The 27,105-nt window shown below is 45.5% G+C and overlaps 1 protein-coding gene across 2 annotated transcripts; it reads left to right on the top strand.

The window, feature by feature from the left end:
* Positions 1 to 662: 662 nt before the first annotated feature.
* On the top strand, positions 663 to 9,041 carry BOLA3 (bolA family member 3). 2 transcript variants are annotated; one of them, XM_012788654.3, is made up of 4 exons: positions 668 to 825; positions 3,325 to 3,448; positions 5,175 to 5,263; positions 8,798 to 9,041. In XM_012788654.3, the coding sequence occupies exons 1-4, from the start codon at positions 772 to 774 to the stop codon at positions 8,861 to 8,863; spliced, it is 333 nt and encodes a 110-aa protein (XP_012644108.1). In that variant the 5' UTR covers positions 668 to 771; the 3' UTR covers positions 8,864 to 9,041. The 2 variants fall into 2 exon arrangements, with proteins under 2 accessions (XP_075857009.1, XP_012644108.1); XM_076000894.1 differs by lacking the exon at positions 5,175 to 5,263 and having other exon boundaries at positions 663 to 825.
* Positions 9,042 to 27,105: the final 18,064 nt, after the last annotated feature.

Raw genomic sequence — 27,105 nt, 5'->3', positions numbered from 1 at the left:
GTGTAACAGCCTTCTGCTGTGGCCACTCCGTCGCACCCGCCCTGCTTGTGATCCGTCCCCACTACCTCCCCAAGCTAGGGGCTAAAAAACTAGGATAACAGTCCGCCAAGAGGCTGGACTTGATTGACACTTTGGTGTGTCTAGTTATTCTTCAGCCCACAGCATACGAAGAACCGAGAGCAGACTGCCACCCTGACAGAACTTCTGTCCTCATCTCCAATTTCCGCTCTTACATTCACTCCTCCTCACAGGAGCCAGTGATTTTTCTAAAGTGCAAATCTGAAAACGACTGCCCACCTTGAAATCCTCCACGAGTCCCCTTACCTGGAGAGAAACCCAGGCTCCTCGGTTTAGAAGCCAGGTGCCGGGGCGGGGAGTGGGAATGGAGAAGTCCCTTCAAGGGCAGAAAGGGTATTCGAATGCGGGACAGTCGGTATTGAGCGCCGGGAACCTCGCAGCGTGTCGGAGCTGGGGAGGAAGGAGATGTAGACCCGCGGAGGAACCGGGCCCGGGAGGTGGGAGGAGCGGGCGGGGGCGGGGCGGGGCGGGGGCGGGGGCGGGGCGGGGCGGGGGCGGGGCGGGGGCGGGGCGGGGCGGGAGGCAGTGACGCCGCAGGCTCGGGGCAGGCGCGTCGGGGCCGGGGCGGGGCCAGGCGGCGGCGGCCTCCGGGCGGCAGGGGGCGGCCTCACGCCCGGCGGCGGCTCCGGGTCCCTGGCTCCGCGTCTTGCGGGAGACGCGGCGACCTCGGGCGGCGGGTCGCGTAGGTCGGGCATGGCGGCGTGGATCCCGGCCGCCGCAGAGCCTGTGCTCCGCGGGATCCGCGTGGTGAGCGCGGGCGGGGGTCGGGGCTGCTCTCCCGGGGAGGGAGCCGCGGAGGGACCGCGGAGCCGGCCGCTATGGGGGCCCAAAAACTGGCTCTCGGGGACGCGGCACAGGACCCGAGGGGCCTCACCTTCCTTTCTTCATTCATTCATTCACTTCATGACAACGACTTTCGGAGAAGTACCAGGCCCCGGCGCGCTGTGGGGAGCTCCCGAGTTGGGAGGAGGTTGGGGGTCCGGGGGACAGACACACGAACAGTCATAGTACCGCGGGCACAGGAACAAGACATGTTGATTTACAAAGCCGAAGACAGGACTCATAGCCTGGCGTCAAGGGGCGGGCTCAGGGCACTGCAGAGGGGTCTGGGCCGTGGGGACGTCAGCCGAGCCTCTGACCTTGATCCTCCGCAAGTCCCACACACCCGGAGTAGAAGCCCAGCCGAGGGTACTTCCCACTCTCTCCTGATCTCTCCCGCTTTCTGCTTCATCCTTCGCATCACCTCGTCCACTTCTCTCTTTCCTCTCATTTTCCTTCTCTCCTGGTCTTAAGCCTCTCTCCTCCATGCGTGAAGAGGAGTTCTTCCGTGCTGGTGACTTTCAGTGTGGACAGTGGGCATCTGGGGAATGTTGTCAGTCAGATCGTTCTGTTAAAGACCGCTGCCCACAGATCTGCCAAGGGCTCTGCAGTGCTAGCCACCCTCATCCCTTAGTGATTGCAGATTCTACCTGCCATCTGCTTGTCCTCTGCCTTTGCACCCCAAGGTTCTGCCCCCAGAAGCAGCTCCACCCCCCAGCAATCCTACCCAGGTCACAACATCAAGTTTCTGCCCCTCCATACAGCACGCAGTCTAACCCGGGACCTTTCTCCTAACCTGCATTTGTTGTTTTTTTTGAGACAGAGTCTCACTTTTGTTGCCCAGGCTAGAGTGCTGTGGTGTCAGCTTAGCTCACAGCAACCTCAGACTCCTGGGCTCAAGTGTTCCTCTGGCCTCAGCCTCCTGAATAGCTGGGACTACAGGCATGAGCCACTATGCCCGGCTGTGTGTGTGTGTGTATATATATTTAGTTGGCCAATTAATTTCTTTCCATTTATAGTAAGATGGGGTCTCGCTCTTGCTCAGACTGGTTTTGAACTCTTGACCTTGAGCAATCCACCCACCTCGGCCTCCCAGAGTGCTAGGATTACAGCCGTGAGCCACCCCACCTGGCCCTGACCTGCATTTGGATTGCCTGCCAGACTCCTTTGCCAGTGCCCAACAGGCATGGCTCTAATGCAGGAGTTCCTACGCTGCTCATTCATTCATCCGCCCATCACCAAGTGCTTCTGAGGGCCTGCTCTGGGGTCAGTCCTGGCTTTTAAGACCAGTGATGAGAAAGCCAGTACACAGCTCATTTTAAAGAAGGTGCTCTGAGATTCTGTGACACATAACCCTGCTGTGAACCATCAGGAAAGGCCTGAGGATGGGCAGGACTGAGGGGTGAAGGGGTGGTGCCTGCAGCACCAGCACCCACAGAATAGCCCTGGTGTCCTCCCACCTGCCATCTATGTCTGGTCAGGGACCAGCACCTTGTGCTTCTTCCTTTGTAATGCTTCTTACTCAGGCGTCTTTCCTGACTAGCTCCATAAGGCCCTGTTTCCTGCAGATTACCAAGAGCCCAGGTCACATTACCTGGAATCACATCACCACTCTAACACAATCCAGAATGTTTAGTCTGGCATTCAAGGCCTACCACACTTGACTCCTGGTCTCTCATTCCAGCATGTGTTTGGCCCAGCCCCGTGGCTACTGACCTGGTTTTCTGCCCCTTCATGCCTAAGGGTCAAGACATGTTCTACCAGAAGCACTGGCTCCCTATAGGAGCCATGGGGGGGTAGGGACTTGCTAATGGTAAATAATCCAAAAATGTTCATTCTTAAGGTCATTTAATAGAATTCTGACTGCTCAGCAGGAGTTGATGTTTGGTTCAAAGGCTAGCAAGCTCAGTTATGGGTCAGGAGGTCACGACCTACTGGGGACGGTGTGGCGTGTTAATCAGGCACAAGGGTAGATAGAGTGTGGCCCCACCATACAGGGCAGTGGGTGGCCAATGGCACAGCAGCCTAGTGGGGCCTCTCTCTGGCTCTATATTTTACTAATGGATCCAACCGTGGGCATATTGCTTAGTGGCTAAGTGTCCTCACCTGTAAAACTGTCATAATAGTGTCTCTCCTGGCATTATTATAAGGAATTAAACATCTATTGAATTAGGTTTGGGGCCTTGTCTTTAGAGTCAAACTGAGTTATTTACAATCATCTTCCGCCTCAAAAAAAAAGTTTATTCTGCACCCTGGGGGGTATACATGGACACCTGACCCCACACAGCCCCTCTGATGATCCCATGGCTGCATTGTCGAGTTCCGGGGCCTGTCCTGCAGGGGACAGGTGCGGCCTGCACAGTGGTCCAGCCCAGAGGCAGTGCCATCTTGCTCTGGTCTAACCGTCTTGTCTCTGTTCTGTGGCAGCTGCCTCTTCTCCACTCTGCCCATCGGATGTTTGCCTCCCAGACTGAGGGGGAGCGCAAAGTGACCCAAATTCTCAAAGAAAAGTTTCCTCGAGCTACAGCTATCAAAGTCACCGACATTTCAGGTAAGGTTTTCCCATCTTTCCCACGGAGCTTTGGTGAGATTTTGCCCGTGGAGGAGGGGCAGGGGCAAGGGGCTTGCAGGAGGGCACTTGCCACCCGTGAGTAGCTTCTCAGTGTGTGTTGCTTTCAGACAGACAAACTCGGCTGCTCCCACCTGATGGGGCGGAGGTGAGGATTCAGAAACCTCACAGGGAAACAGGGACAAGGCCCAGTGGGGAGGACTTGGACGAGGTCACTCTCAGTGACCCTGGAGCTCAGGACCACAGTCTTTCATTTGACAGCGAGATGGGCCTTACTCTAATTTCCTCACTTTCTTCTAAGACCCTGGAATGCCACAGCTGGAGCAGGCCCAGTTGTCCAACTGCCTTACTTAACAGGAGGAGACAAGCCCAGAGAGGCCAGAGGACCTGCCCAGCCTCTCACGGGGAGGAGAGAGGAGAACTGGAACCAGGACCCAGGGCAGACTCTGTCCCAAGCCCAGTTACCAGCCACAGCCAGGCCCTGTCTTTCTCAGGTGGCCACAGGCTCCTCAGAAGTTCAGGCTGGCTGTGTTAGGAGCAGGCTGGGGAACCAGCTTCTGCACCCACAAGAAGGGGAAGATAGGCCCTTTATCCGGACACACGCGCAGGACAGCTAGATGGGCATCAGCCTGAATCTCTCCACACCCACAGGCGCGGTCTTGGCCACTCTGCATTGCCACGAGGGCTCACTGACTTCACTGAGAATACAGCATTGACAAGGGTTTGGGAGACAGTTCAGCACATAGATTTTATTCTGGAAACCAGAGGAAATTAACCAATCTATTGGAATGATACATCAAGTGAGGGCTCCACAGGGGTTCTGGGGCAATGCTGGGGCCCAGTGCCAGGGTGGGACTTGCCCCCTTAGCGTGGGTCTGCCCAGCCCTGGATGGAGTGCAGAAAAGGAATCAAGGCTGGGAACTTGGGTTTAACCAAAACTCTGGCTCCTGGAGCACATTATAAGCAAAGCAAAACAAAGCCTGTTGAGTAAACTGTACTTCTCATACAATGTCCTGGTGTTACCAGTGCAGGGGACGTTGTCATGTACAGCAGTCATCACATCAGCGCTAGCTCTCCAGCCACGTGGAGGCAGAGCTCAGGCAGGGGTCGATGGGGCTACCAAGTTTTGCCTTGAGGGCTTCACCAAAAATCTTCCCTTGAAGCCCAGGATAAAACCATAGGTGCTGCACTGTAGACACGGAGGTGCCACCGACTGCCCTGAGTAGCTCTGGGCCCAGCACGTTTGCTGTGTTCCTGGTGTGGATAGCATCACACACGCTTTTCATACCAAATTTTAGTATATTTTTGCATTTTAAAAATTACCAATTGCTGATCCTTTGGAAGGTGGAACCCTGAAATTCAGTCCTTCCCACCTTCTTCTATGGCATTTGTTGGCTAGTAAAAGGAAATATTCTACATTCCCTAGGTTGTCCATGCTTTGCGCCTTATCTTTCCTGCCCATAAGTCATAATTCTAAGCAGTGCAGCTGCCTTGCAAAAGGAAGAGCACGTTTTGGGTTGAAGCTGCCTGTCGGGGGAACGTGTGGTCAGATGGGAAGCTGTTATCTTTCCCTAACAGTTGGGGCAGCTTTCCTTCCCGATGAATAATAATATTGAGACCTTCTTTGGATTCAGACCTTCAAGGACATATTGGATTGTAGCTGCCATAATATAATAATTGAAATGCTTTTCAATTGTGGTTATTTTAGGAGGCTGTGGGGCGATGTATGAAATTAAAATCGAATCCGAAGAATTTAAGGAGAAGAGAACCGTCCAGCAGCACCAGATGGTTAATCAGGTCAGTAGAGGCCACAGCGCTTTGTTGCCATTGGCCTTCAGCATCTGAAAGGGCCTGCCAAGCTGGGCTGGTGATTTTACCATCGGTCCTAGGAAGGAAAAATGCAATACTACAATCGGGAAAACAGGACTTGAGACCTGAGAAAAATATAATCTGGGACTATCTGGAATCAGACTATGGACAAATATGAATTTTATTCAGAATTGAAACAAACTACCCAATAGTTATTTTGCATTTCCTTGTATAATGCTACCAGTGTTTACTGTTGTCATTATATATTCAATAGTATTTCTAAACATAGTGCTAAAAAATTATGCCTTTGTAGATTTGAAGATTTTTTTTAGCCTTTGAGACTGTTTTACAGATGGGGACATTGGTGCACAGTCTGCTTTGGAATGGCTGCAGCTGCCTAGCCTGGGACACCATGTTCAACCAGACTAAGGCCTAGTTTATATATTATCCATGCTGATTTTATTTATTTTTATTTTATTTTATTTTTTGATATAGACTTTCACTGTGTTGCCTGGGCTAGAGTGCTGTGGCATCAGCCCAGCTCACAGCAACCTCAAACTCCTGGGCTCAAGCAATCCTTCTGCCTCAGCCTCCCGAGCAGCTGGGACTACAGGCATGCGCCACCATGCCTGGCTAATTTTTTCTATATATTTTTATTTTTTATTTTCTTTTTTTTTTATTTTTCTGAACATCTAGAGAGGTGATCTATATATTTTTAGTTGGCCAATTAATTTCTTTCTGTTTTTAGTAGAGACGGGGTCTTGCTCTTACTCAGGCTGGTTTCACAAACTCCTGACCTTGATTGATCCACCTGCCTTGGCCTCCCAGAGTGCTAGGATTATAGGCGTGAGCCACTGTGCCCAGCCTATTTTATTTTATTTTATTTCGTTTTATTTTATTTAGAGACAGAGTCTTGCTCTGTTGCCCAGGCTAGAGTGCAGTGGCATCATCATAGCTCACAGCAACCTCAAACTCCTGGGCTCAAGCTATCCTCCTGCCTCGGCCTCCTAAGTAGTTGGGATTATAGGTGTGAGCCACTATGCTGGACTCCCAGGGGATATTCTGATTGGCCCAGCTGGGATTATGTGCTATCCCTGAGCCAATCATAGGCTGGGCCAGTGGCACATGACTACATCAGAATCAGGCCAATTGGTAGTCCCACCAGAAATGTATGATTAAAGTGGAAAAGGAACTATTCCCCAAGAGAAGGGAATTGGTTAACTGAAAATTCAGGAAATAAAAGAAATGCCCATCCCACTATGATTATCAGATTGTGGCCTAGTCTAAAAATAGGTCTTTGTCTCTTCCTCTGCACTGATTATAAATTTGAGAGGTCCAAGCCTCCCTCTGATCCTGTAACCTCTCTGTCTCCTGGTACTGCAGGGGCTAAATATCTATTTGACTGTGGTGGCTTGTTGAGAGTTGGGCCCTCAGACCATTTGTAGCCTTAAACAAGTCTCATGATTAATTTGTGATGGTATTTCCTGCTTTGAAGGAAAATTGGGGAATTTGTGTTAATTGGTGAGGTTTTAAAGAACAGCTCACTTTAAAGAATGCTCTTTGCTCAAAATAGCAAAATAAAGGAAGCAGCCTAAAAGTTCATCATCAGGGGACAGATTGAAAGGTATAATACACCCATCTAATCGACTGCTATGCTGATACAAACAAGAATGAGAACTTTGGCCGGGTGAGGTGGCTCATGCCTGTAATCCTGCCACTCTGGGAGGCTGAGGTGAGCCGATCATTTGAGCTCAGGAGCGTCGAGTCCAGCCTGAGCAAGAGTGAGACCACCATCTCTACTAAAAAAACAGAAAGAAATTAGCTGGACAACTAAAAATATATAGAAAAAATTAGCCAGTCAACTAAAAACAAAACAAAAAATTAGCCAGGCGTGGTGGCTCACGCCTGTAGTCCCTGCTACCCAGGAGGCTGAAGCAGGAGGATCTCTTAAGCCCAGGAGTTTGAGGTTGCTGTGAGCGAGGCTGACGCCATGGCACTCTAGCCCGGGCAACAGAGTGAGACTTTGGTCTAATATAGACAGCTCTCCGAGGTAGAGGGTTAGGGGAAAAGAAAAGTGTAGAGCAGTGTGTTTGGAATGTTCACCATTTGTGGTTTTAAAAGGTCGTGGGGTGGAATATATTAATGTATTTATATTAGCTTAAATGTGCATTTTTTTTTTTTTTTTGAGACAGAGTCTCGCTTTGTTGCCCAGGCTAGAGTGAATGCCATGGCGTCAGCCTAGCTCACAGCAACCTCAAACTCCTGGGCTGAAGCAATCCTTCTGCCTCAGCCTCCCGAGTAGCTGGGACTACAGGCATGTGCCACCATGCCCGGCTAATTTTTTTTTCCATATATATTAGTTGGCCAATTAATTTCTTTCTATTTTTTAGTAGAGATGGGGTCTCGCTCTTGCTCAGGCTGGTTTCGAACTCCTGACCTCGAGCAGTCTGCCCGCCTCGGCCTCCCAGAGTGCTAGGATTACAGGCGTGGGCCACCGGCTCGGCCTTAAATGTGCATTTTTAAATCCCTGTAAAGATACATAAGAAACTAACAGCAACAATTCTCTATTTGGAAATGGGGGGCTGGGGGACAGGTGGGGGAAGGAGACTTTCATTGGATGTCTTTTTTTTTTTTTTTTTGAGACAGAGTCTCGCTTTGTTGTCCAGGCTAGAGTGAGTGCCATGGCGTCAGCCTAGCTCACAGCAACCTCACACTCCTGGGCTCAAGCAATCCTTCTGCCTCAGCCTCCCGAGTAGCTGGGACTACAGGCATGCGCCACCATGCCCGGCTAATTTTTTATATACATATCAGTTGGCCAATTAATTTTTTTTCTATTTGTAGTAGAGACGGGGTCTCGCTCTTGCTCAGGCTGGTTTTGAACTCCTGACCTTGAGCAATCCGCCCGCCTCGGCCTCCCAGACAGCTAGGATTACAGGCGTGAGCCACCGCGCCCGGCCTGGATGTCTTTTTTTTTTTTTTTTTTTTTTTTTTTTTTGAGACAGAGTCTCACTTTGTTGCCCAGGCTAGAGTGAGTGCCGTGGCATCAGCCTGGCTCACAGCAACCTCAATCTCCGGGGCTCAGCGATCCTACTGCCTCAGCCTCCCGAGTAGCTGGGACTACAGGCATGCGCCACCATGCCCGGCTAATTTTTTGTATGTATATTTTTAGTTGGTCAATTAATTTATTTCTATTTTTGGTAGAGACGGGGTCTTGCTCAGGCTGGTTTCGAACTCCTGACCTTGAGCAATCCGCCCGCCTCGGCCTCCCAGAGTGCTAGGATTACAGGCGTGAGCCACCGCGCCCGGCCTGGATGTCTTTTTATACCTTTTGAATTTTAAGCCAGGTTAGATGTTATTGATTCAAAAAAATCAAAAATTGTTTTTTTTAAAAAAGGAAAAGTTCCTTAAACAAAGTATGTATAAAGTCTTCTTCAGATATCGAGCTATATAAAGTTACTCTCAGAGAATTACTGTAAGCACTGTCAAACACACAAAAACTAACATGCTCTTTTACTTCCTTAGGCACTAAAAGAAGAAATCAAAGGTATGCATGGATTGCGGGTCTTTACCTCCGTCCCCAAACACTGACCACACCCTGGCTGTGTAGATGCTGCTGCTTGAAACCTTGGATGAACTTGACGGACACCATTCTTTCCTAGACATTTGCCAAAATATTTATCTATTTTGTCCATAGACATTTCCATATTATAATTATAGAAGATATGTTATCTATTTAGATGCTAATTAAAGGTACCAGACAACTGAAGCTTTTGAAGGGTCATGAGTAATGCTTCAAGTTCCTCTACTATGGAAGCAGTGTCCTTTTGTGCAAAGGGGTCTTATCGTTGGACAGTTCTGTTCTGCTGCTACAGAGACAGAATGCAGTGCCAGCTTTATGTTCTGTTGAGAGGTTGTCTTGTTTTTCCCCCCTGTGAAGCGCTCAGGCCCATTAACCTTACCAAAACAAAGAAGAGCACTTCAGTTTCATCACCCTCTTTTCTTCTCCATACTACTTGCAAGAATGATCTTAGAGCCTCAATTTCTTTCTTTTTTTTTTTTTTTATTTTGAGACAGAGTCTCATTTTGTCACCCCAGCTAGAATACAGTGGTGTCATCCTAGTTCACTGCAACCTCAAACTCCTGGGCTCAAGCAATCCTCCTGCCTCAGCCTCCCAAGTAGTTGGGACTACAGTCGTATACCACTATGCTCGGCTAATTTTCTATTTTTCTTAGAGACTTGCTCTTGTTGAGGCTGGTCTCCAACTCCTGACCTCAAGCAGTCCTCCCACCTTGGTCTCTCAGAGTGCTAGGATTACAGGTGTGAGCCACCATCTCTGGCCGATCAATTTCTTACACTCAGGGGTGGATTCTGGATTTTGGGGTGCCAGGATCTGGGTCCTCTTCTTGAGTTTCAAGATCCTCCACCCCTTTGCATGTAGTGGGAGGCAGTGCCCACGTTCCATGCTAGAAGCTGAAAAGGCCTGCCTTCCCACCTCCCTTGCAGCTATTGCACAGGTAGGTGATCTAGACTCAGCCAACCAGATGGGCCTGCCCTGCACTAGGGGAGCAGGCGACTCTGAGAAGCAGGGGCAGCAGGGCATCCATTCCTGCAGCCATGCTGCAACCTCTGGTATTCCAGGCAGTGGAAGCAATGGCAGCAGAGTCAGTGTCATAGGCTGCAGTCTCTGGAGTCCATGGTGGTGGTCACAGAGGCTAGCTCTGCAGCGTGATTTGGGCTCCAGCTACAGAGCTTTCCTTATTTCTGCCTGTTTTCAGAAACTGGTTCACTAATGATCCCAGAAATTCTGTGATCGCCTCCTTATTCTTTCACTAAATTCTTTTCTGGTCACTGCAGCAATGGGAGGTTGACCATCCACTCCTGCCTCAAACTCCTCCTTTGTCTTTCATAGGACTGACCACCAGGGAAGTCAGGGGTCACTATCAGTTCTGAAGGTACCTCCCTAAGAAATTAGAGGATGCTGGTAGATCAACCTGGGCCCCAGACTTTGGGGGCAGCATAAATTTCAAATGTCCAGTACATACACTACAGACTATACCCCCATTTTGTGGTTTAAAAGTATTCTCTCTCTAGACAGGGGTTGGGGGGGATTGTTGTCCTGCCAGGTCAGAACTGCGTCTTACATGGAATAGAGTCATTCGGTTGTATCAGACCTGAGATAACAGGAACAGACTAAGAACTGCGTCTCAGAGCCCAAGCCACTTCTGAAAGAGTCGACACACGAAGACAGCATTTAGGTGGTGTGATGAGTAAACTCCTAAGACTGGAGTCCCAGAGGCCGGCAAGAAGGCAGTGTGAGAATAGAGGGAGGGACCATAAAATTTGACACATCGGCCGGGCGCTGTGGCTCACGCCTGTAATCCTAGCTCTTGGGAGGCCGAGGCGGGCGGATTGCTCAAGGTCAGGAGTTCAAAACCAGCCTGAGCAAGAGCGAGACCCCGTCTCTACTATAAATAGAAAGAAATTAATTGGCCAACTGATATATATATAAAAAATTAGCCGGGCATGGTGGCGCATGCCTGTAGTCCCAGCTACCCGGGAGGCTGAGGCAGAAGGATCACTGGAGCCCAGAGTTTGAGGTTGTTGTGAGCTAGGCTGACGCCACGGCACTCACTCTAGCCTGGGCAACAAAGCGAGACTCTGTCTCAAAAAAAAAAAAAAAAAAAATTTGACACACATCAATTACATGTGTGGAACCTAACTGTCCTCCTCTTAAGGGTGGTCTCCACATAGTGATCTGCTTCTAAAGAACAGATCAAAATAGAGGGAACTGGCAGTTTCGGAGACTAGGTCTTATAGGGCACTTGACTTCCTCCTTGCTCTCCCCCTCGGATTGCTCACTCTGGGAGAACATAGCCGCCATGTTGTGAGGACACTCAAGCAGCCTGTGGAGGCCCTTTTGGTGAGAAACTGAGGCCTCCTACAGCCAACCAAACAGACCTGCCAATGGCCAGCAAGGAATGGAGGCCTTCTGCCAGGACAAGAGCTATGTGGGTGAGCCATCTTGGAAGCAGAACTTCTGGCCACAGTCAAGCTTCAGAAGACAGCAGCCCCAGCGGGCATCTCGACTGCGAATTGAGCCACAGCCTCCCAATTGAGCCATTCCCCAGTTGCTGACCAACATAAACTGTAACATGTATAAACGTTTGTGTTTTAAGCTGCTAAGTTTTGGAGTAAATTTTTATGCAGCAATAGATAACTAATATATATTTGTGCATTACTGGAATGACACTGGGGCATCTCATGTATTGAAGGGTTGAAGGGCAAAACTGCAGAAAGGACAGGGGGCAGCTAAGTGTTAGGAACACCAGTGATACCAGGTCTCTTTTTTATCTCCTGTTTCTCTCTGCAGATCTGCTTTATTATCTCTCACTCCAGATTGGTGTATACCATTAAGTAGTGACCTGACTGCCAGAAGCTCTCTCTCTTTCAAGACAGGGTCTTGCTCTGTCATCAAGGCTGGAGTGCAGTGGCATCACCATAGCTCACAGCAATCTCAAATTCTTGGGCTCAAGGGATCCTGCTTCCTCAGCCTCCTGAGTAGCTGTAGATGGGACTGAAGGCTGTGCCACCATGCCCAGCTAATTTTTTCTATTTTTTTAGAGGCAAGGCCTTGCTCCTGCTCAGGCTGTATATCTTTTTTTGTTTTTTTCCTAATATTTACTGTTCCAATTTTAGTATATGTGCTGCCAAAGCAAGCAACCTTTTTTTTTTTAAAGAGATGGGGTCTTGCTGTGTTGTCTAGGCTGGTGTCAAACTCTTGGCCTCAAGTGATCCTTCCATCTTGGCCTCCCAAGTAACTGGGATTACAGGCATGAGCCACGGTGCCCAGCAATCTTTATATCTTAATGTCCAGGCTGCAAGAAGAGCAGACTTTCCTTCCAAGTTCCAGGAAAGACTTCTGATTGATTAGCTTAATCAGAGCCACTCTGGATTAATCAGCTAGAGTCCAGGAGCATGTAAAACTGCAGGCTTTCACTGGACTCTGGTTTGGAGTGGAGGGAGTAGGAGTTCCCAAAAGAAGTAGGAGGTTCTGTCTTCCAAAGAAGAGGTGAGGGGACAGAACAACGGATGTTCTTGACTGGAAGAAAAGTGTGGCTTAGTGGGCCCAGCCTCCCAGGAGTCCCTGGGCACCAGAGGATTTTTATTTTGTTTGCGATTTCCTCTAAGTGAATAACAGTAAAATTTAACTTCAATTTATGGTAGACACTGTATATAAGAGAGCTGAAGTCTTCTGCATCCCCCCAATGCCATACTTTTGATTCAGAAAGAATGGTTAGGCCGGGCGCGGTGGCTCACGCCTGTAATCCTAGCTCTCTGGGAGGCCGAGGCGGGCGGATTGCTCGAGGTCAGGAGTTCGAAACCAGCCTGAGCAAGAGCGAGACCCCGTCTCTACTATAAATAGAAAGAAATTAATTGGCCAACTAATATATACAAAAAATTAGCCGGGCATGGTGGCACATGCCTGTAGTCCCAGCTACTTGGGAGGCTGAGGCAGGAGGATCCCTTGAGCCCAGGAGTTTGAGGTTGCTGTGAGCTAGGCTGACGCCACGGCACTCACTCTAGCCTGGGCAACAAAGCGAGACTCTGTCTCAAAAAAAAAAAAAAAAAGAAAAAAGAAAGAAAGAATGGTTAGAAGCTAGAATCCAACTTTTTTGTTATCTAAAGCTGCTGCCAGGCCGGGCACGGTGGCTCACGCCTGTAATCCTAGCACTCTGGGAGGCCAAGGTGGGCAGATTGCTCAAGGTCAGGAGTTCAAAACCAGCCTGAGCAAGAGTGAGACCCTGTCTCTACTATAAATAGAAATAAATTAATTGGCCAACTAATATATATAGAAAAAATTAGCCGGGCATGGGGGCGCATGCCTGTAGTCCCAGCTAGTTGGGAGGCTGAGGCAGCAGGATTGCTTGAGCCCAGGAGTTTGAGGTTGCTGTGAGCTAGGCTAATGCCATGGCACTCTAGCCTGGGCAACAAAGCGAGACTCTGTCTCAAAAACAAACAAACAAACAAACAAAGAAAAATAAATAAAAAGAAGAAAATAAAAATAAAAAATAAAAAAAATAAAGCTGCTGCCAAAAAAAGAAATGTTCATCTGATTTCAAATGACACAGCTGTAAATTAGCAGTTGGTAGCTTTCCATGTAAAACTTCATCTCAGGTGGGTGCAGTGGCTCATGTCTGTAATCCTAGCACTCTGGGAGGCCCAAGTAGGAGGATCGATTGAGCTCAGGAGTTTAGGACCAGCCTGAGCAAAAGCGAGACCCTGTCTCTACTAAAAATAAAAAATTAGGCAGACCTCATGGCATGCACTAGTCCCAGCTACTCGGGAGGCTGAGGGAAGAGGATCGCTTAAGCCCAGGAGTTTGAGATTGCAGTGAGCTATGATGACACCACTGCACTCTAGCCCAGGTGGCATAACTAGACTCTGTGTCAAAAAACAAAAACAAAAAATCCTTCATCTCAAGTGTGAGAAACTTGATTAGACAATAAAAACTAGCCAAAGAAAATTCAGGTGTATGATGCTTATAAGTTCACCATGTGGTGGCTGTCTGAAACCTTGTAATATACCATGATGCTTATCCACCCATCCAGTCTTTTTTTTTTTTTTTTTTAAAGACAGAGTCTCGCTTGTTGCCCAGGCTAGAGTGAGTGCTGTGGCGTCAGCCTAGCTCACAGCAACCTCAAACTCCTGGGCTCAAGTAATCCTTCTGCCTCAGCCTCCCGAGTAGCTGGGACTACAGGCATGTGCCACCATGCCCGGCTAATTTATATATATATATATTAGTTGGCCAATTAATTTCTTTCTATTTATAGTAGAGACGGTCTCGCTCTTGCTCAGGCTGGTTTTGAACTCATGACCTCAAGCAATCCGCCCGCCTCGGCCTCCCAGAGTGCTAGGATTACAAGCTTGAGCCACCACGCCCGGCCCCATCCAGTCTTTTAAAGAACTGCCTGTAACAGTCACTGTTGTGAGGAGAAATAACTATAATTTTTTAAAAAGTGATATTAAATATAAATCTTAACGGCTTTGGCAGTTTTGTCCAAATCAATCTGGACAAATAAAGTAGGATCATGAGCTCACTGAAGCAATCAGTTCCTTTTGCTGCCCAGGAGACTTACTTATTTTTATGAACCATAACAACTTTCCTTTGGATTTGTCACAATTATCCCTGGTTTGCCTTTTCCATGGAAATGTGAAAGACTATTTGTGTGCACTTCATTAGCCGAGTGCAACCTTCAGATGCTTCCAGGAGGCTCAAACCCTGACTTGAAAGTTCCTACTTTCACGATGTGCGGTACCGCCAGGAGAGATACCTGATATTCTCAACATCTTTCAGAAAATACAAGAGACGGAGGAAGGAGGACAGTGAGCATTGGGGAATCTAGACACTGGTCAACAGAAGAGAGCGATCAGTGGGAAATGCTGGCCCAGAACAATAAAGGCAGCAGAATCAATGATCAGAAAAAAGAAAACTGAAATGAAAGTGCGATTTCCTCTCCTGCTGCAGATCTTGAACACGGCCTGTAACTCCACAGTGATCTAAAAGTTCAAGTTCTCAAAGAAGGGAACTCCATGCTGCCCAGCGTGGCCGCTCATTTCGTTCACAGGCAGGGAAGGAAAGCTTTGCATCATGTGTACCTGGCGTTCTTCCTCCTTGGAGTTCTTTTTAGGTTGGTATTTCTTCAGGGATTCCTGCATTGCTTTGCATAGCTGAGGTCAATCTCGGCGCTCTTCTTCACAAATGTGACGAATGTCTTAAGAATACCAATTCCCCGCTGTTTTTCTACGTTGTCCAGCTGATCCCGGAGCTCAGTACCCAGCTCCGGGTGCAGGGGCGGGCGGAAAGGGACGCAGGTCTCCACCGGGCTAAGCCCTGGCCTCCCCGGCTCGCCGCTCCGCCCCTCGGTCTCTTCCGCGGCTCCTCCTCCCGCAGTGACCCGAGGAACCCGCAGAGCGGCCGCCGCGCCGCCCTGCACGCTGTAGCGTGCGACCACCTGGGCGCCAGCGGGCCCCGCCGCGCACACGCGCGTCCCTTCAGGGCAGGGGCGCAGCGCGGGGCGCCGCCGGGACCGGGAACACGCAGGGGCTCGACGCCGCGGAAGCCCGAGGCCCCGGCCAGGACCCCGGCGGAGAGCCGCGCGGAGAGGGCGCCCCCTGCTGCCGCGGAGGCCGTCGGCCGGAGGAGCCCGATGCCCGGCCGGGGAGAAGAAAGTGCAGACCCAGGCTGCCAGCGCTGCCAGCTGGCCAGAGAGGGTCCCAGATGATAACAGGGCCCCGGGCCTCCAGTCGGCCTCCGCTGCTGACACCTTAGGCCTGACTTCCTTCTGCCTCCTTGCTCCCTCTCGGCCACCCGTGAACCAGACTTTACCCTTCCAACCTCCTCGCCCCCTTGCTGGTAAAAGGGGACCAAACACATTCAAGGCATATCACACAATAAATGTGAAGTCAAGATCGAGCATGAATTGGAATACCGTGATCACAGAATTAGCTTCAAGGACACAATAGTATGAAGTTTTACATTTAAATTTTTAACCAAAATGTTAAAATTAGAAAGTGGTGTGCAATATCTCGTAATTGTCAGATGCAGATGGTTCCTATGGTCTTTTTATTGGGGGGGGGGATGTGTATGTGTGGGGCGGTGGGCTCTCACTATGTTGCCCAGGGTGGCCTTGAACTCCTAGGCCCAAGTGAGCCTCCCTCCTCGTCCTCCAGAGTAGCTGGGACTACAGGCAGGAGCCACCCGACTCGGCTCCTGTGGTCTTTATGCTATAAGTTTGCCATGTGAAACAAATGCTCATTTACAAAGTATATTTAATGATGTCATTAACCTCAATTATGGAAGGATATTTTTCAGTAAAACTTTCTAGAAGGAACTTTGTTGTAATGATTCATAGCTTGAATGGAAGTAAAAAAACCCTTTGCTATTACTCAAAAATAGTTGGCAGGCTATAGCTGTCTTTTGTTTGTTTAAAATGTTAGCTTCCTCAAAAAGCTAGAAGAACAAGGTTAACAAAAAAAAACATAAGGAAGGAAATAAGCATAAAAGTATAATGAGGTAGAAAGAAAAAGTAGAAATAATAAATCAAAATGCTGGTTCTTGGAGAAAAAATAACAAAACAATAGCTAAACTAAGAAAGAAAAGGAAGCACAAAAATACAAAATAAGAAGTGGCAAAGTGCAATAAACATTGGAACAGAGGAAAATTTTAAAACATATGCAACTACTTTGTTCAACTTAATGAAATAAATTTGAAAACATAAAATGAATAATTTTAGAGGAAAATACAATTTGCAAAAATTCTATCTGTGAAGATAGAAAGCATTAACAGACCAATCTCCATAAAATACTACAGAAATTCATCAAATAAGTATACTATATAAATGAGAATTCTATCAAACCTTTATTTTTTTAAAAACTCTATCAAACCTTTAAATGCCAAATTATCCTAATACACGTTTAAGAGCCCGGAAAAAACTCAAAGCCAAAGTGTGTTTCTGTTCTCTCACTGAACAACAATCAACATAGAAGACTTCTGTGACCAAATGTGTGGGGCTTTTTCCCCACCACCAGGCAAGCAATCAGTTCTACAGCAGACACCAGCTGAGTTTCCTCTAATTCACTTCTGACACTATCTACCTGGAATTAGTGTCAGATCCCACAGGTTGAGGACTTAGTCCCCAAGACTCCCCCCACACTCTGGTAGCAATGGAAAATCTGGGGTTATTTTACCTGTGCTTCTGACCGATTGACTATATATATATATTTTTTTGAGACAGAGTCTCACTCTGTTGCACAGGCTAGAGTGAGTGCCGTGGCGTCAGCCTAGCTCACAGCAACCTCAAACTCCTGGGCTAAAGTGATCCTTCTGCCTCAGGCTCCCAAGTAGCTGGGACGACAGGCATGCGGCACCATGCCCGGCTAATTTTTTCTATATATATTAGTTGCCCAATTGGGCAACTATATATATATTAGTTGCCCAATTTCTTTCTATTTATAGTAGAGATGGGGGTCTCACTCTTGCTCAGGCTGGTTTCGAACTCCTGACCTTGAGCAATCCACCCGCTTCAGCCTCCCAGAGTGCTAGGATTACAGGCGTGAGCCACCGCGCCTGGCCCTGATTGACTATAAATTGGGGATCCCATGATTGCCTCTTTGGGTTGGATTAATTTGCTAGAGCAGCTCACAGAACTCAGGGAAACACTTACTTACATTTACTGTTTTATTAAAAAAGGGTATTTTATTTTATTATTTATTTATTTATTTATTTATTTTTTTTGAGACAGAGTCTCGCTTTGTTGCCCAGGCTAGAGTGAGTGCCGTGGCGTCAGCCTAGCTCACAGCAACCTCAAACTCCTGGACTCAAGCCATCCTACTGCCTCAGCCTCCTGAGTAGCTGGGACTACAGGCATGCGCCACCATGCCTGGCTAATTTTTTCTATATATATTAGTTGGCCAATTAATTTCTTTCTGTTTATAGTAGAGACGGGGTCTCGCTCTTGCTGAGGCTGGTTTCGAACTCCTGACCTTGAGCGATCTGCCCGCCTCGGCCTCCCAGAGTGCTAGAGTTACAGGCGTGAGCCACCGCGCCCGGCCTTACAAAGGGTATTTTAAAGATTACAAATAAACAGCCAGATGTAGAGATACGTAAGGTGAGGTCTGGAAGAGTCCTAAGCACAGGAACTTCTGTCCCCTGCAGAGCTGGGGGTGCAGTGTCCTCCTGGCCAGCGGATAATTTATTGTTTACCTTCCTGTAAGCTCTCCAGATGTTCTCCAAACCTTGTCTTCTTGGGTCTTTTATGGAGACTTCACTGGATAGACATTATTGAAGCATGGATAAACAATGTAGAAATGTGACTGCACAAAAAAAGTGTGACCTAATAGACTGAATGGGGAAACCCAGCAAGGCCTTTGTGTTCAGATTCTTCTTGGCCCCTGTGCAGCATTCCTTCCTCCTGGGTATGGAGCAGAACCCTTCCTTTTTTTTTTTTTTTTTTTTTTTTGAGACAGAGTCTCGCTTTGTTGTCCAGGCTAGAGTGAGTGCCGTGGCGTCAGCCTAGCTCACAGCAACCTCAAACTCCTGGGCTCGAGTGATCCTTCTGCCTCAGCCTCCCGAGTAGCTGGGACTACAGGCATGTGCCACCATGCCCGGCTAATTTTATATATATATATCAGTTGGCCAATTAATTTATTTCTATTTATAGTAGAGACGGGGTCTCGCTCTTGCTCAGGCTGGTTTTGAACTCCTGACCTTGAGCAATCCGACCGCCTCGGCCTCCCAAGAGCTAGGATTACAGGCGTGAGCCACAGCGCCCAGCCTTTTTTTTTTTTGGAGACAGTCTCACTCTGTTGCCTTTGCTAGAGTGCCGTGGCATCGGCCTATCTCACAGCAACCTCAAACTCCTGGGCTCAAGGGATCCTCTTGCCTCAGCCTCCCAAATAGCTGGGACTATAGGCATGTACCATGACAACCAGCTAATTTTTCTAGTTTTAGTAGAAAAGGGGTCTTGCTCTTGTGCTCAGACTGTTCTCTAACTCCTGACCTCAAGTAAACCTCCCACCTTGGCCTCCCAGAGTGCTAGGATTACAGGCGTGAGCCACCGCACTGGGCCTCAGAACCCTTCTGAAATGAATGTCTTGTGACCCACAATCAGAAAGGGGACAATTAGTGTCCTGCCTTAGGCTGGTGAAAGGAGTGCCGAAGATCAGAGAGAGATTCTGTTTTCTGAAGCCTGCTTCTGAGGCCTAAAGCACCCCAGCATTATAACAAAAGACTGTAACAAGGGCTATGGGAATTATGAGCCAGGAACTGTGGATGAAAACATAGATATGTGGGTGTATATATATAATATCACAATGTGCTACATAATTTTTTTCAGAGACTAGAAAATGAAAAAAACCTGCCAAGTCCTTTTGTAAAGCAAATACAAAATTATTATCTAAATCTGATATAGCTGACACAAAAATGAAAACTATAAATCAATCTCACTGAAGAATTAAAGAAAATATTGCATACTTAATTCAATAGACCATTAAGAAGATGAATCATAATGATCAAGTGGGTTGTGCAAAGTAAAAAAAAAAAAAAACAGAGATAGTTTGTATTTGGAAATACATGAGTATAATTCACTGTATTTCTCCATGCTGAAAAGTCCTTTCCAAAAAATTTAACACCCATTCCTGATTAATAACACTGAGTAAAATAGTAATTGGTGGGCTAAGTGTGGTGGCTAAAGCCTGTAATCCCAGAACTTTGGGAGGCCAAGATGGGAGGATCGCTTGAAGCCAGGAGCTCAAGACCAGCCTGAGCAATAGTGAGACACTGTCTCTACAAAAAAAACTTAAAAATTATGGCTGGGCGCGGTGGGTCATGCCTGTAATCCTAGCATTCTGGGAGGCCAAGGCGGGCGGATTGCTTGAGGTCAGGGGTTCAGAACCAGCCTGAGCAAGAGCGAGACCCCATCTCTACTATAAATAGAAAGAAATTAATTGAGCAACTAAAAATATACATACAAAAAATTAGCCGGGCATGGTGGCACATGCCTGTAGTCTCAACTACTTGGGAGGCTGAGGCAGGAGGATTGCTTGAGCCCAGGAGTTTGAGGTTGCTGTGAGCTAGGCTGACGCCAGGGCACTCACTCTAGCCTGTGCAACAAAGTGAGACTCTGTCTAAAAAAAAAAAAAAAAAAAAACTTAAAAACCAGAGGCCCAGAGTTTGAGGCTGTAGTGAGCTATGATGAAGCCACTGCACTTTGGCCTGGGAGACAATACAAGACACTGTCTAAAAAAAAAAAAGAAAGAAAGAAAAATAGTAATTGCTGGATATTTGTTAACATGATAATATGTACATATACATTCTGAAGCCAGCATCTTACTAATAGCTAATGAGGATCAGGAACAAGGCAGGAATGCCCATTACCTCCACTACTATTTAGCATTGTACTGGAATTATTAGACAATGCAATTAGATGAGAAAATAATTAGAGCATAAGAAATGGAAAAGAAGAGGTAGAACTATCTCTGTATGCAGATGTCATAGTATATCTGGAAATCTCGAAAGAGTCTATTTTAAAGCTAATTCAAACAATAAAAGAATTCAGCCGGGCGCGGTGGCTCACGCCTGTAATCCTAGCACTTTGGGAGGCTGAGGCGGGCGGATCACTCAAGGTCAGGAGTTCGAAACCAGCCTGAGCGAGACCCCGTCTCTACCAAAAATAGAAAGAAATTAATTGACCAACTAAAATATATATATATACAAAACATTAGCCGGGCATGGTGGCGCATGCCTGTAGTCCCAGCTACTCGGGAGGCTGAGGCAGTAGGATCGCTGAGCCCAGGAGATTGAGGTTGCTGTGAGCCAGGCTGACGCCACGGCACTCACTCTAGCCTGGGCAACAAAGTGAGACTCTGTCTCAAAAAAAAAAAAAAAAAAGAATTCAGTGAAGTAGTAATATATAAAATTAACATACAAAAATCAATGGCCTTCATATATAAAATTAAAACCAGTTAGAAGAGCTATGAAAGAAAAAACCCATTTACAATGCAAACTAAAGAGATAAATACTTAATTGGATGTTCAGCGTTGCTTTTAAAAAAGTTAAATACTTAAGAATAAATTTAAAAGGAAATGTGCAAATCCCATATGGGGAAAACTTTAACACATCCTAAAATATACACAAGTAGACTTGAGAAAATGGAAAATGTAATCTTATCCTTGGATGGAATGAATGACTCAACAGCATAAAAATGTCAGTTCTACCTAATTTATAAATTTAATGTGATTCAAATAAAACTATCAGCAATGTTGTTGTTTGTTTTTCCTGACACTAGACAAGTTCATTCTAAAAGTTAATATAGAAATATAAACATGCAAAAATAGCTAGGAAACTCCTGAAAAAGAAGAGCAACAAGGAGACACTAGCCCTACTAGATGTTAAAATATACTATTAATATTAAATATAATCAATATGTAATATAAATGTTAACATTAAGGTATACTATAAATATACTATATTATTAAAAAAAGTGACCTATTAGCACATGAACAGACTGACTGGAGGAACAAAATAGAAGACTAGAATATGGAAACTTAGTACACGATAAAGTGGTACATCAAATTAGTGAGTAAAAGGTAAACATCTTTTATTAATAGTGTTGGAACAACTAGAGAGCCACTTGAGAAAAGATAAAATTGAATCTATTTCTACACCATGCATAAGAAAAATTTGCAAATGGATCAGATACCAAAATGTTAAAAATGCAACTACACAAAAGTTCTAGACAAAAGTATGGGTGAATTCTTTTATAAATTGGATATCATTTTCTATCCAAGATCAAGGTGCCAGCGAAGAATTTAAAAAAATAAATTTGGTATCATTTCTAATTATGAGACAAAATTGAAATGCAACAAGAGAAGAAAGATAAATTTAACTACATAAAAATATGGCTAAGTAATTTATCATAAACTTAGTCAAAAGACAAATGACAAACTAGGAGAAAATACTTGCAACATACACCACAGATAAAGGGTTAATGTGCCTATAATATAAATAAATATTAAAAACTAAGCAGGTGGGCAATTGAGGGGAGGAAAGACCAAAAACTTCATTAGAACAATGGATAACATACATTCAAATGCAGTATACCAGAAAAATATATACAAATGTCCCTTAAACATATGAAGAGTTAGGCTAGATGCAGCAGCTCACACCTATAGTCCCAGCAATCTGGGAAGCCAAGGTGAGAGGATCACTTGAGGCCAGGAATTCAAGACCAGCCTGGGCAACGTAGCAACATCCCATCTCTGCCAAAAATAAGAAATTAGCTGGGCATGTTGGCATGTGCCTGTAGTTCCAGCTACTCAGGAGGCTGAGGCAGGAGGATCACTGGAGCCCAGGAGTTTGACATTGCAGTGAGTTATGATCAGGCAACTGCACTCTTGCATGGGCAATAGGGCAAGATTCTGTCTCAAAAAAAATTTGAAAAAATGATCAACTTCATTTATTAATAAGAGAAATTAAAACTATGTTGAGATACTATTTCTTATCTATCACACTGACAAATATTCAGAAGTTGGATGCCACACAGTAAGCAAAGGCTATGAGGAAACAGGGGCACTCAATATATTTCAGGTGAGAGAGCAAACTGTCAGGGGATTTGGAAATAATAACCCTTTGGCCAGACAATCCTGCTTCTAGGAATTTGTCCTGAATATGCACCCTGCTACTGTTTGAATATGAGTTGTTTGGCTCTGCCCAGTCTCATGTTGAAATTTGGTCCCCAATGTTGGAAGTGGGGCCTACTGGCAGGTGTTTTTTAAAAAGAGCTTGGCACCTTCCCCCCTCCTTTAGTTCCACTCGTATCATGTGATCTCTGTGTTCTTCTTTCCCTTCCACCGTGAGTAGAAGCAGCTGAAGCCCCCACCAGAAGCAGATGCTGGCTCCATGCTTCTTGTACAGCCTGTAGAACCCAGAGCCAAATAATCCTCTCTTCTATATAAATTACCTAGCCTCAAGTATAGGAACATAAAAACAGACTAAGATACACCCAAAACAATATGAAAATATATATGGTTAAAGTTATTTACTGTGCATTATTTGTAATAAGAAAACATTAAATAGGACTGGGCATGGTAGCTCATCCCTGTAATCTCAGCGCTTTGGGAAGCCAAGGCAAGAGGATCATTTGAGCCCAGGAATTTGAGACCAGCCTGAGCAACACAGTGAGACACTGTCTCTACCAAAAAAAAAAAAAAAAGAAAGAAAGAAAGAAAAGAAAGAAAGATAGAAAGAAAGAAAGAAAGAAAGAAAGAAAGAAAGAAAGAAAGAAAGAAAGAAAGAAAACAGTAAATATAACCTAAATACCCAGAGATTATTTAAATAAACAATGGTACAGCCATACAATTTAGAACTATGCAAGCATAAAAAAGAATGAGAAATGTATATTTAAAAAATCCTGGCCGGGCGCAGTGGCTCACGCCTGTAATCCTAGCACTCTGGGAGGCCGAGGCGGGTGGATAGCTCGAAGTCAAGAGTTCGAAACCAGCCTGAGCAAGAGCGAGACCCCTTTCAACTCAATAGGGGTAACAGATTTTCTAGGAAAAAAAAAAAAAAAAAGAGCGAGACCCCGTCTCTACTATAAATAGAAAGAATTTAATTGGCCAACTAATATATATAGAAAAAATTAGCCGGGCATGGTGGTGCATGCCTGTAGTCCCAGCTAGTTGGAAGGCTGAGGCAGCAGGATTGCTTGAGCCCAGGAGTTTGAGGTTGCTGTGAGCTAGGCTGACACCATGGCACTCTAACTCAGGCAACAAAGTGAGACTCTGTCTCAAAAAAAAAAAAAAAATCCTAAGGAATCTACAAAAATTGTTAAAACTAGTAAACGAGTTCAACAAGGTTTTAGGATACAAGATCAATATACAGAAATCAATTGTTGCTCTTGAAATTTCTCCAGAAAAAAAAATCAATTGTATTTCTATACCCTAACAATAAGCAATATAAAAATAAATTTAAGAAAATAATTCCAGGCCGGGCACTGTGGCTCACGCCTGTAATCCTAGCTCTTGGGAGGCCGAGGTGGGCGGATTGCTCAAGGTCAGGAGTTCGAAACGAGCCTGAGCAAGAGCGAGACCCCGTCTCTACTATAAATAGAAAGAAATTAATTGGCCAACTGATATATATATAAAAAATTAGCCGGGCATGGTGGCACATGCCTGTAGTCCCAGCTACCCGGGAGGCTGAGGCAGAAGGATCACTCGAGCCCAGGAGTTTGAGGTTGCTGTGAGCTAGGCTGACGCCACGGCACTCACTCTAGCCTGGGCAACAAAGCGAGACTCTGTCTCAAAAAAAAAAAAAAAAGAAAATAATTCCACATACAATGGCATAAAAAGAATAAAATACTTAGGAATAAATTTAATGAAAGAAGTGCAAGACTTGAACACTGAAAACTACAAAACATTGTTGAAAGAAATCAAATAAGATCTAAACAAGTGAAAAGACATTGTGTGTTCATAGATTAGATATTATTAAGATGGTATTACTCCCCAAATTGATCTAAAGATGCAACACAATCTCTATCAGAATTCCATCTGCCCTTTTTGCAGAAATTGACAAGCTGATCCTAAAATTCATATAGAAACATGAGGGACCCAGACTAGCCAAAACAATCTTGAAAAAGAAGAAAGTTGGAGAATTCACACTTCTCAATTTCAAAACTTAAGAAAGCTACAGTAATCAGTTTGGTAATGGTATAAGGATAGAAATATAGATCAATGTAATAGACTTGAAAGTCAGAAAATAAACCCTTACATTTATGGTTAATTGGTTTTCAACAAGGGTGCCAAGATAATTCAATGGAGAAAAAAATAGTCTTTTCAACAAATGGTGCTGGGACAAGTGGATAACCACATACAAAAAAATAAAGTTGGACCCCTTCCTCATCCCATATACAAAAATTAACTCAAAGTATATCATAGACTTAAATGTAGGAGCTAAAAATATACAATTCTTAAAAGAAAATATAGGAGTGAATTCTCATGACTTTGGCTTAGACAAAGCTTTCTTAGATATGTCACCAAAAACATAAGTGACAAAGAAAAATTGGATTTCATGAAAATGAAAAACGTCTGTGCTTCAAAAGACATCATCAAGAAAAGTGAAAAAGACAACCCAGAGAATGGGAGAAAACATTTGCATCTCATGTATCTGATAAGGGACTCGGATCCATTTGTCACATCATATACAAGAAAAATATGCAAATGATCAGAGGTCTAAATGTTAAAAATGTAATCGCACAAGTACTAGACGAAAGCATATATAAAGAATTCATGGCTGGGCGTGGTGGCTCACGCCTGTAATCCTAGCTCTCTGGGAGGCTGAGGCGGGCGGATTGCTCGAGGTCAGGAGTTCGAAACCAGCCTGAGCAAGAGCGAGACCCGTCTCTACTATAAATAGAAAGAAATTAATTGGCCAACTAATATATATAGAAAAAAAATTAGCCAGGCATGGTGCCACCTGCCTGTAGTCCCAGCTACTCGGGAAGCTGAGGCAGTAGGATTAGGATTGCTTGAGCCCAGGAGTTGGAGGTTGCTGTGAGCTAGGCTGATGCCACGGCACTCACTCTAGCCTGGGCAACAAAGTGTGACTCTGTCTCAAAAGAAAAAAAAAAAAGTAAAGAATTCATACAACTCAACAATAAAAAGACAACACAATTTAAAATAGGGAAAAGATTTGAACACATATTTCTCAAAGATATACAAATAACCAAAAAACCCATGAAAATTATCTCAACAAGATTAGCTAGTAGGGAAAGGCATATCAAAACTATAATGAGATATCACTTTATACCCATTAGGATGGGATGGTTATTATAAAAAAAAACCAAAGACAGTTGGTGAGGATGTAGAGAAGTCAGAACCCTTGCACATTGGTGGCGGAAATGTAACGGTGCAGCTTCTTTGGAAAACAGTCTGGCACATTCTGAAGTGGTGAAACATAGAGTTACCATATGACCCAGCAACTCCACTCTGAGATATTTAGCCAAGAGAAGTGTCTACACAAGAAATTGTACATGAATGCTCATCTGAGCTTTGTTTATAATGGCCAAAAATTGGAAACAATCCAAATATTCATGAAATGATGAATGAGTAAACAAAGTGTGCTATATCCATTGCAATGGAACATTATTAGACGGTAAAAAGGAATAAAGTACATCAGTACCTATGTGCTCTGATGTGATGAACCTTAAACATATAATATTATATTAAGAGAAACTTTTATAGCATATATTGTTTATACCTGATGCAGGATAATATAAAAAACATATTGGCAGTTCCCACCTTTGTAGGGCAAAACATTTTACAGAGCAAATGATGTGGCATAACCTCTCACCAAAGCTCATCCCACCCCAAACTAACAAAACCCATCTCTTTTTTTTTTTTTTTTCTTTTTGAGACAGAATCTCACTCTGTTGCCCAGGCTAGAGTGCTGTGGTGTCAGCCTAGCTCACAGCAACCTCAATCTCCTGGGCTCAAGTGATCCTACTGCCTCAGCCTCCCGAGTAGCTGGGACTACAGGCATGCGCCACCATGCCCGGCTAATTTTTTGTATGTATATTTTTAGTTGGTCAATTAATTTCTTTCTACTTTTAGTAGAGACGGGGTCTCGCTCTTGCTCAGGCTTGTTTTGAACTCCTGACCTGGAGCAATCAGCCCGCCTTGGCCTCCCAGAGTGCTAGGATTATAGGCATGAACCACAACACCCGGCCTTGTTCTTATTCTTGTTCTTCTGAGGACAAGTGCCAAGCTTTCGGTAACAAAAACAGTAAAAATCATTTTCTTTGAAGTATTTCTGTAAAGACTGTTGTTTAGAAGTCAGATTATTGAGAATAATGAGTACCTAATTTTTTTCTTGACAGTGTCCTTTCATTTCCTTCCTTCCTTCCTTCCTTCCTTCCTTCCTTCCTTCCTTCCTTCCTTCCTTCCTTCCTTCCTCCCTCCCTCCCTCCCTCCCTCCCTCTGTCCCTTCTTCTTCCTCCCTTCCCTTCCCTTCCCTTCCCTTCCCTTCCCTTCCCTTCCCTTCCCTTCCCTTCCCTTCCCTTCCCTTCCCTTCCCTTCCCTTCCCTTCCCTTCCCTTCCCTTCCCTTCCCTTCCCTTCCCTTTCCCCTTCCCCTTCCCCTTCCCCTTCCCCTTCCTTCCTTCCTTCCTTCCTTCCTTCCTTCCTTCCTTCCTTCCTTCCTTCCTTCCTTCCTTCCTTCCTTCCTTCCTCCTTCCTCCCTCCCTCCCTCCCTCCCTCCCTTCCTCCTTCCTTCCTTCC

This window comes from Microcebus murinus, chromosome 3, assembly GCF_040939455.1.
Source record: "Microcebus murinus isolate Inina chromosome 3, M.murinus_Inina_mat1.0, whole genome shotgun sequence".
Classification (NCBI taxonomy): domain Eukaryota; kingdom Metazoa; phylum Chordata; class Mammalia; order Primates; family Cheirogaleidae; genus Microcebus; species Microcebus murinus.
Note: the sequence above shows the minus strand (reverse complement) of the source record. Positions and strands in the feature narration are given on the sequence as shown.

Coding starts and splice junctions, on each gene's coding strand:
- BOLA3 (XM_012788654.3), top strand. CDS start 772: ATGGCGGCGTGGATCCCGGCCGCCGCAGAGCCTGTGCTCCGCGGGATC. Junction 826..3,324: donor TGCTCCGCGGGATCCGCGTG/GTGAGCGCGGGC, acceptor GTTCTGTGGCAG/CTGCCTCTTCTCCACTCTGC. Junction 5,264..8,797: donor AGCACCAGATGGTTAATCAG/GTCAGTAGAGGC, acceptor TTACTTCCTTAG/GCACTAAAAGAAGAAATCAA.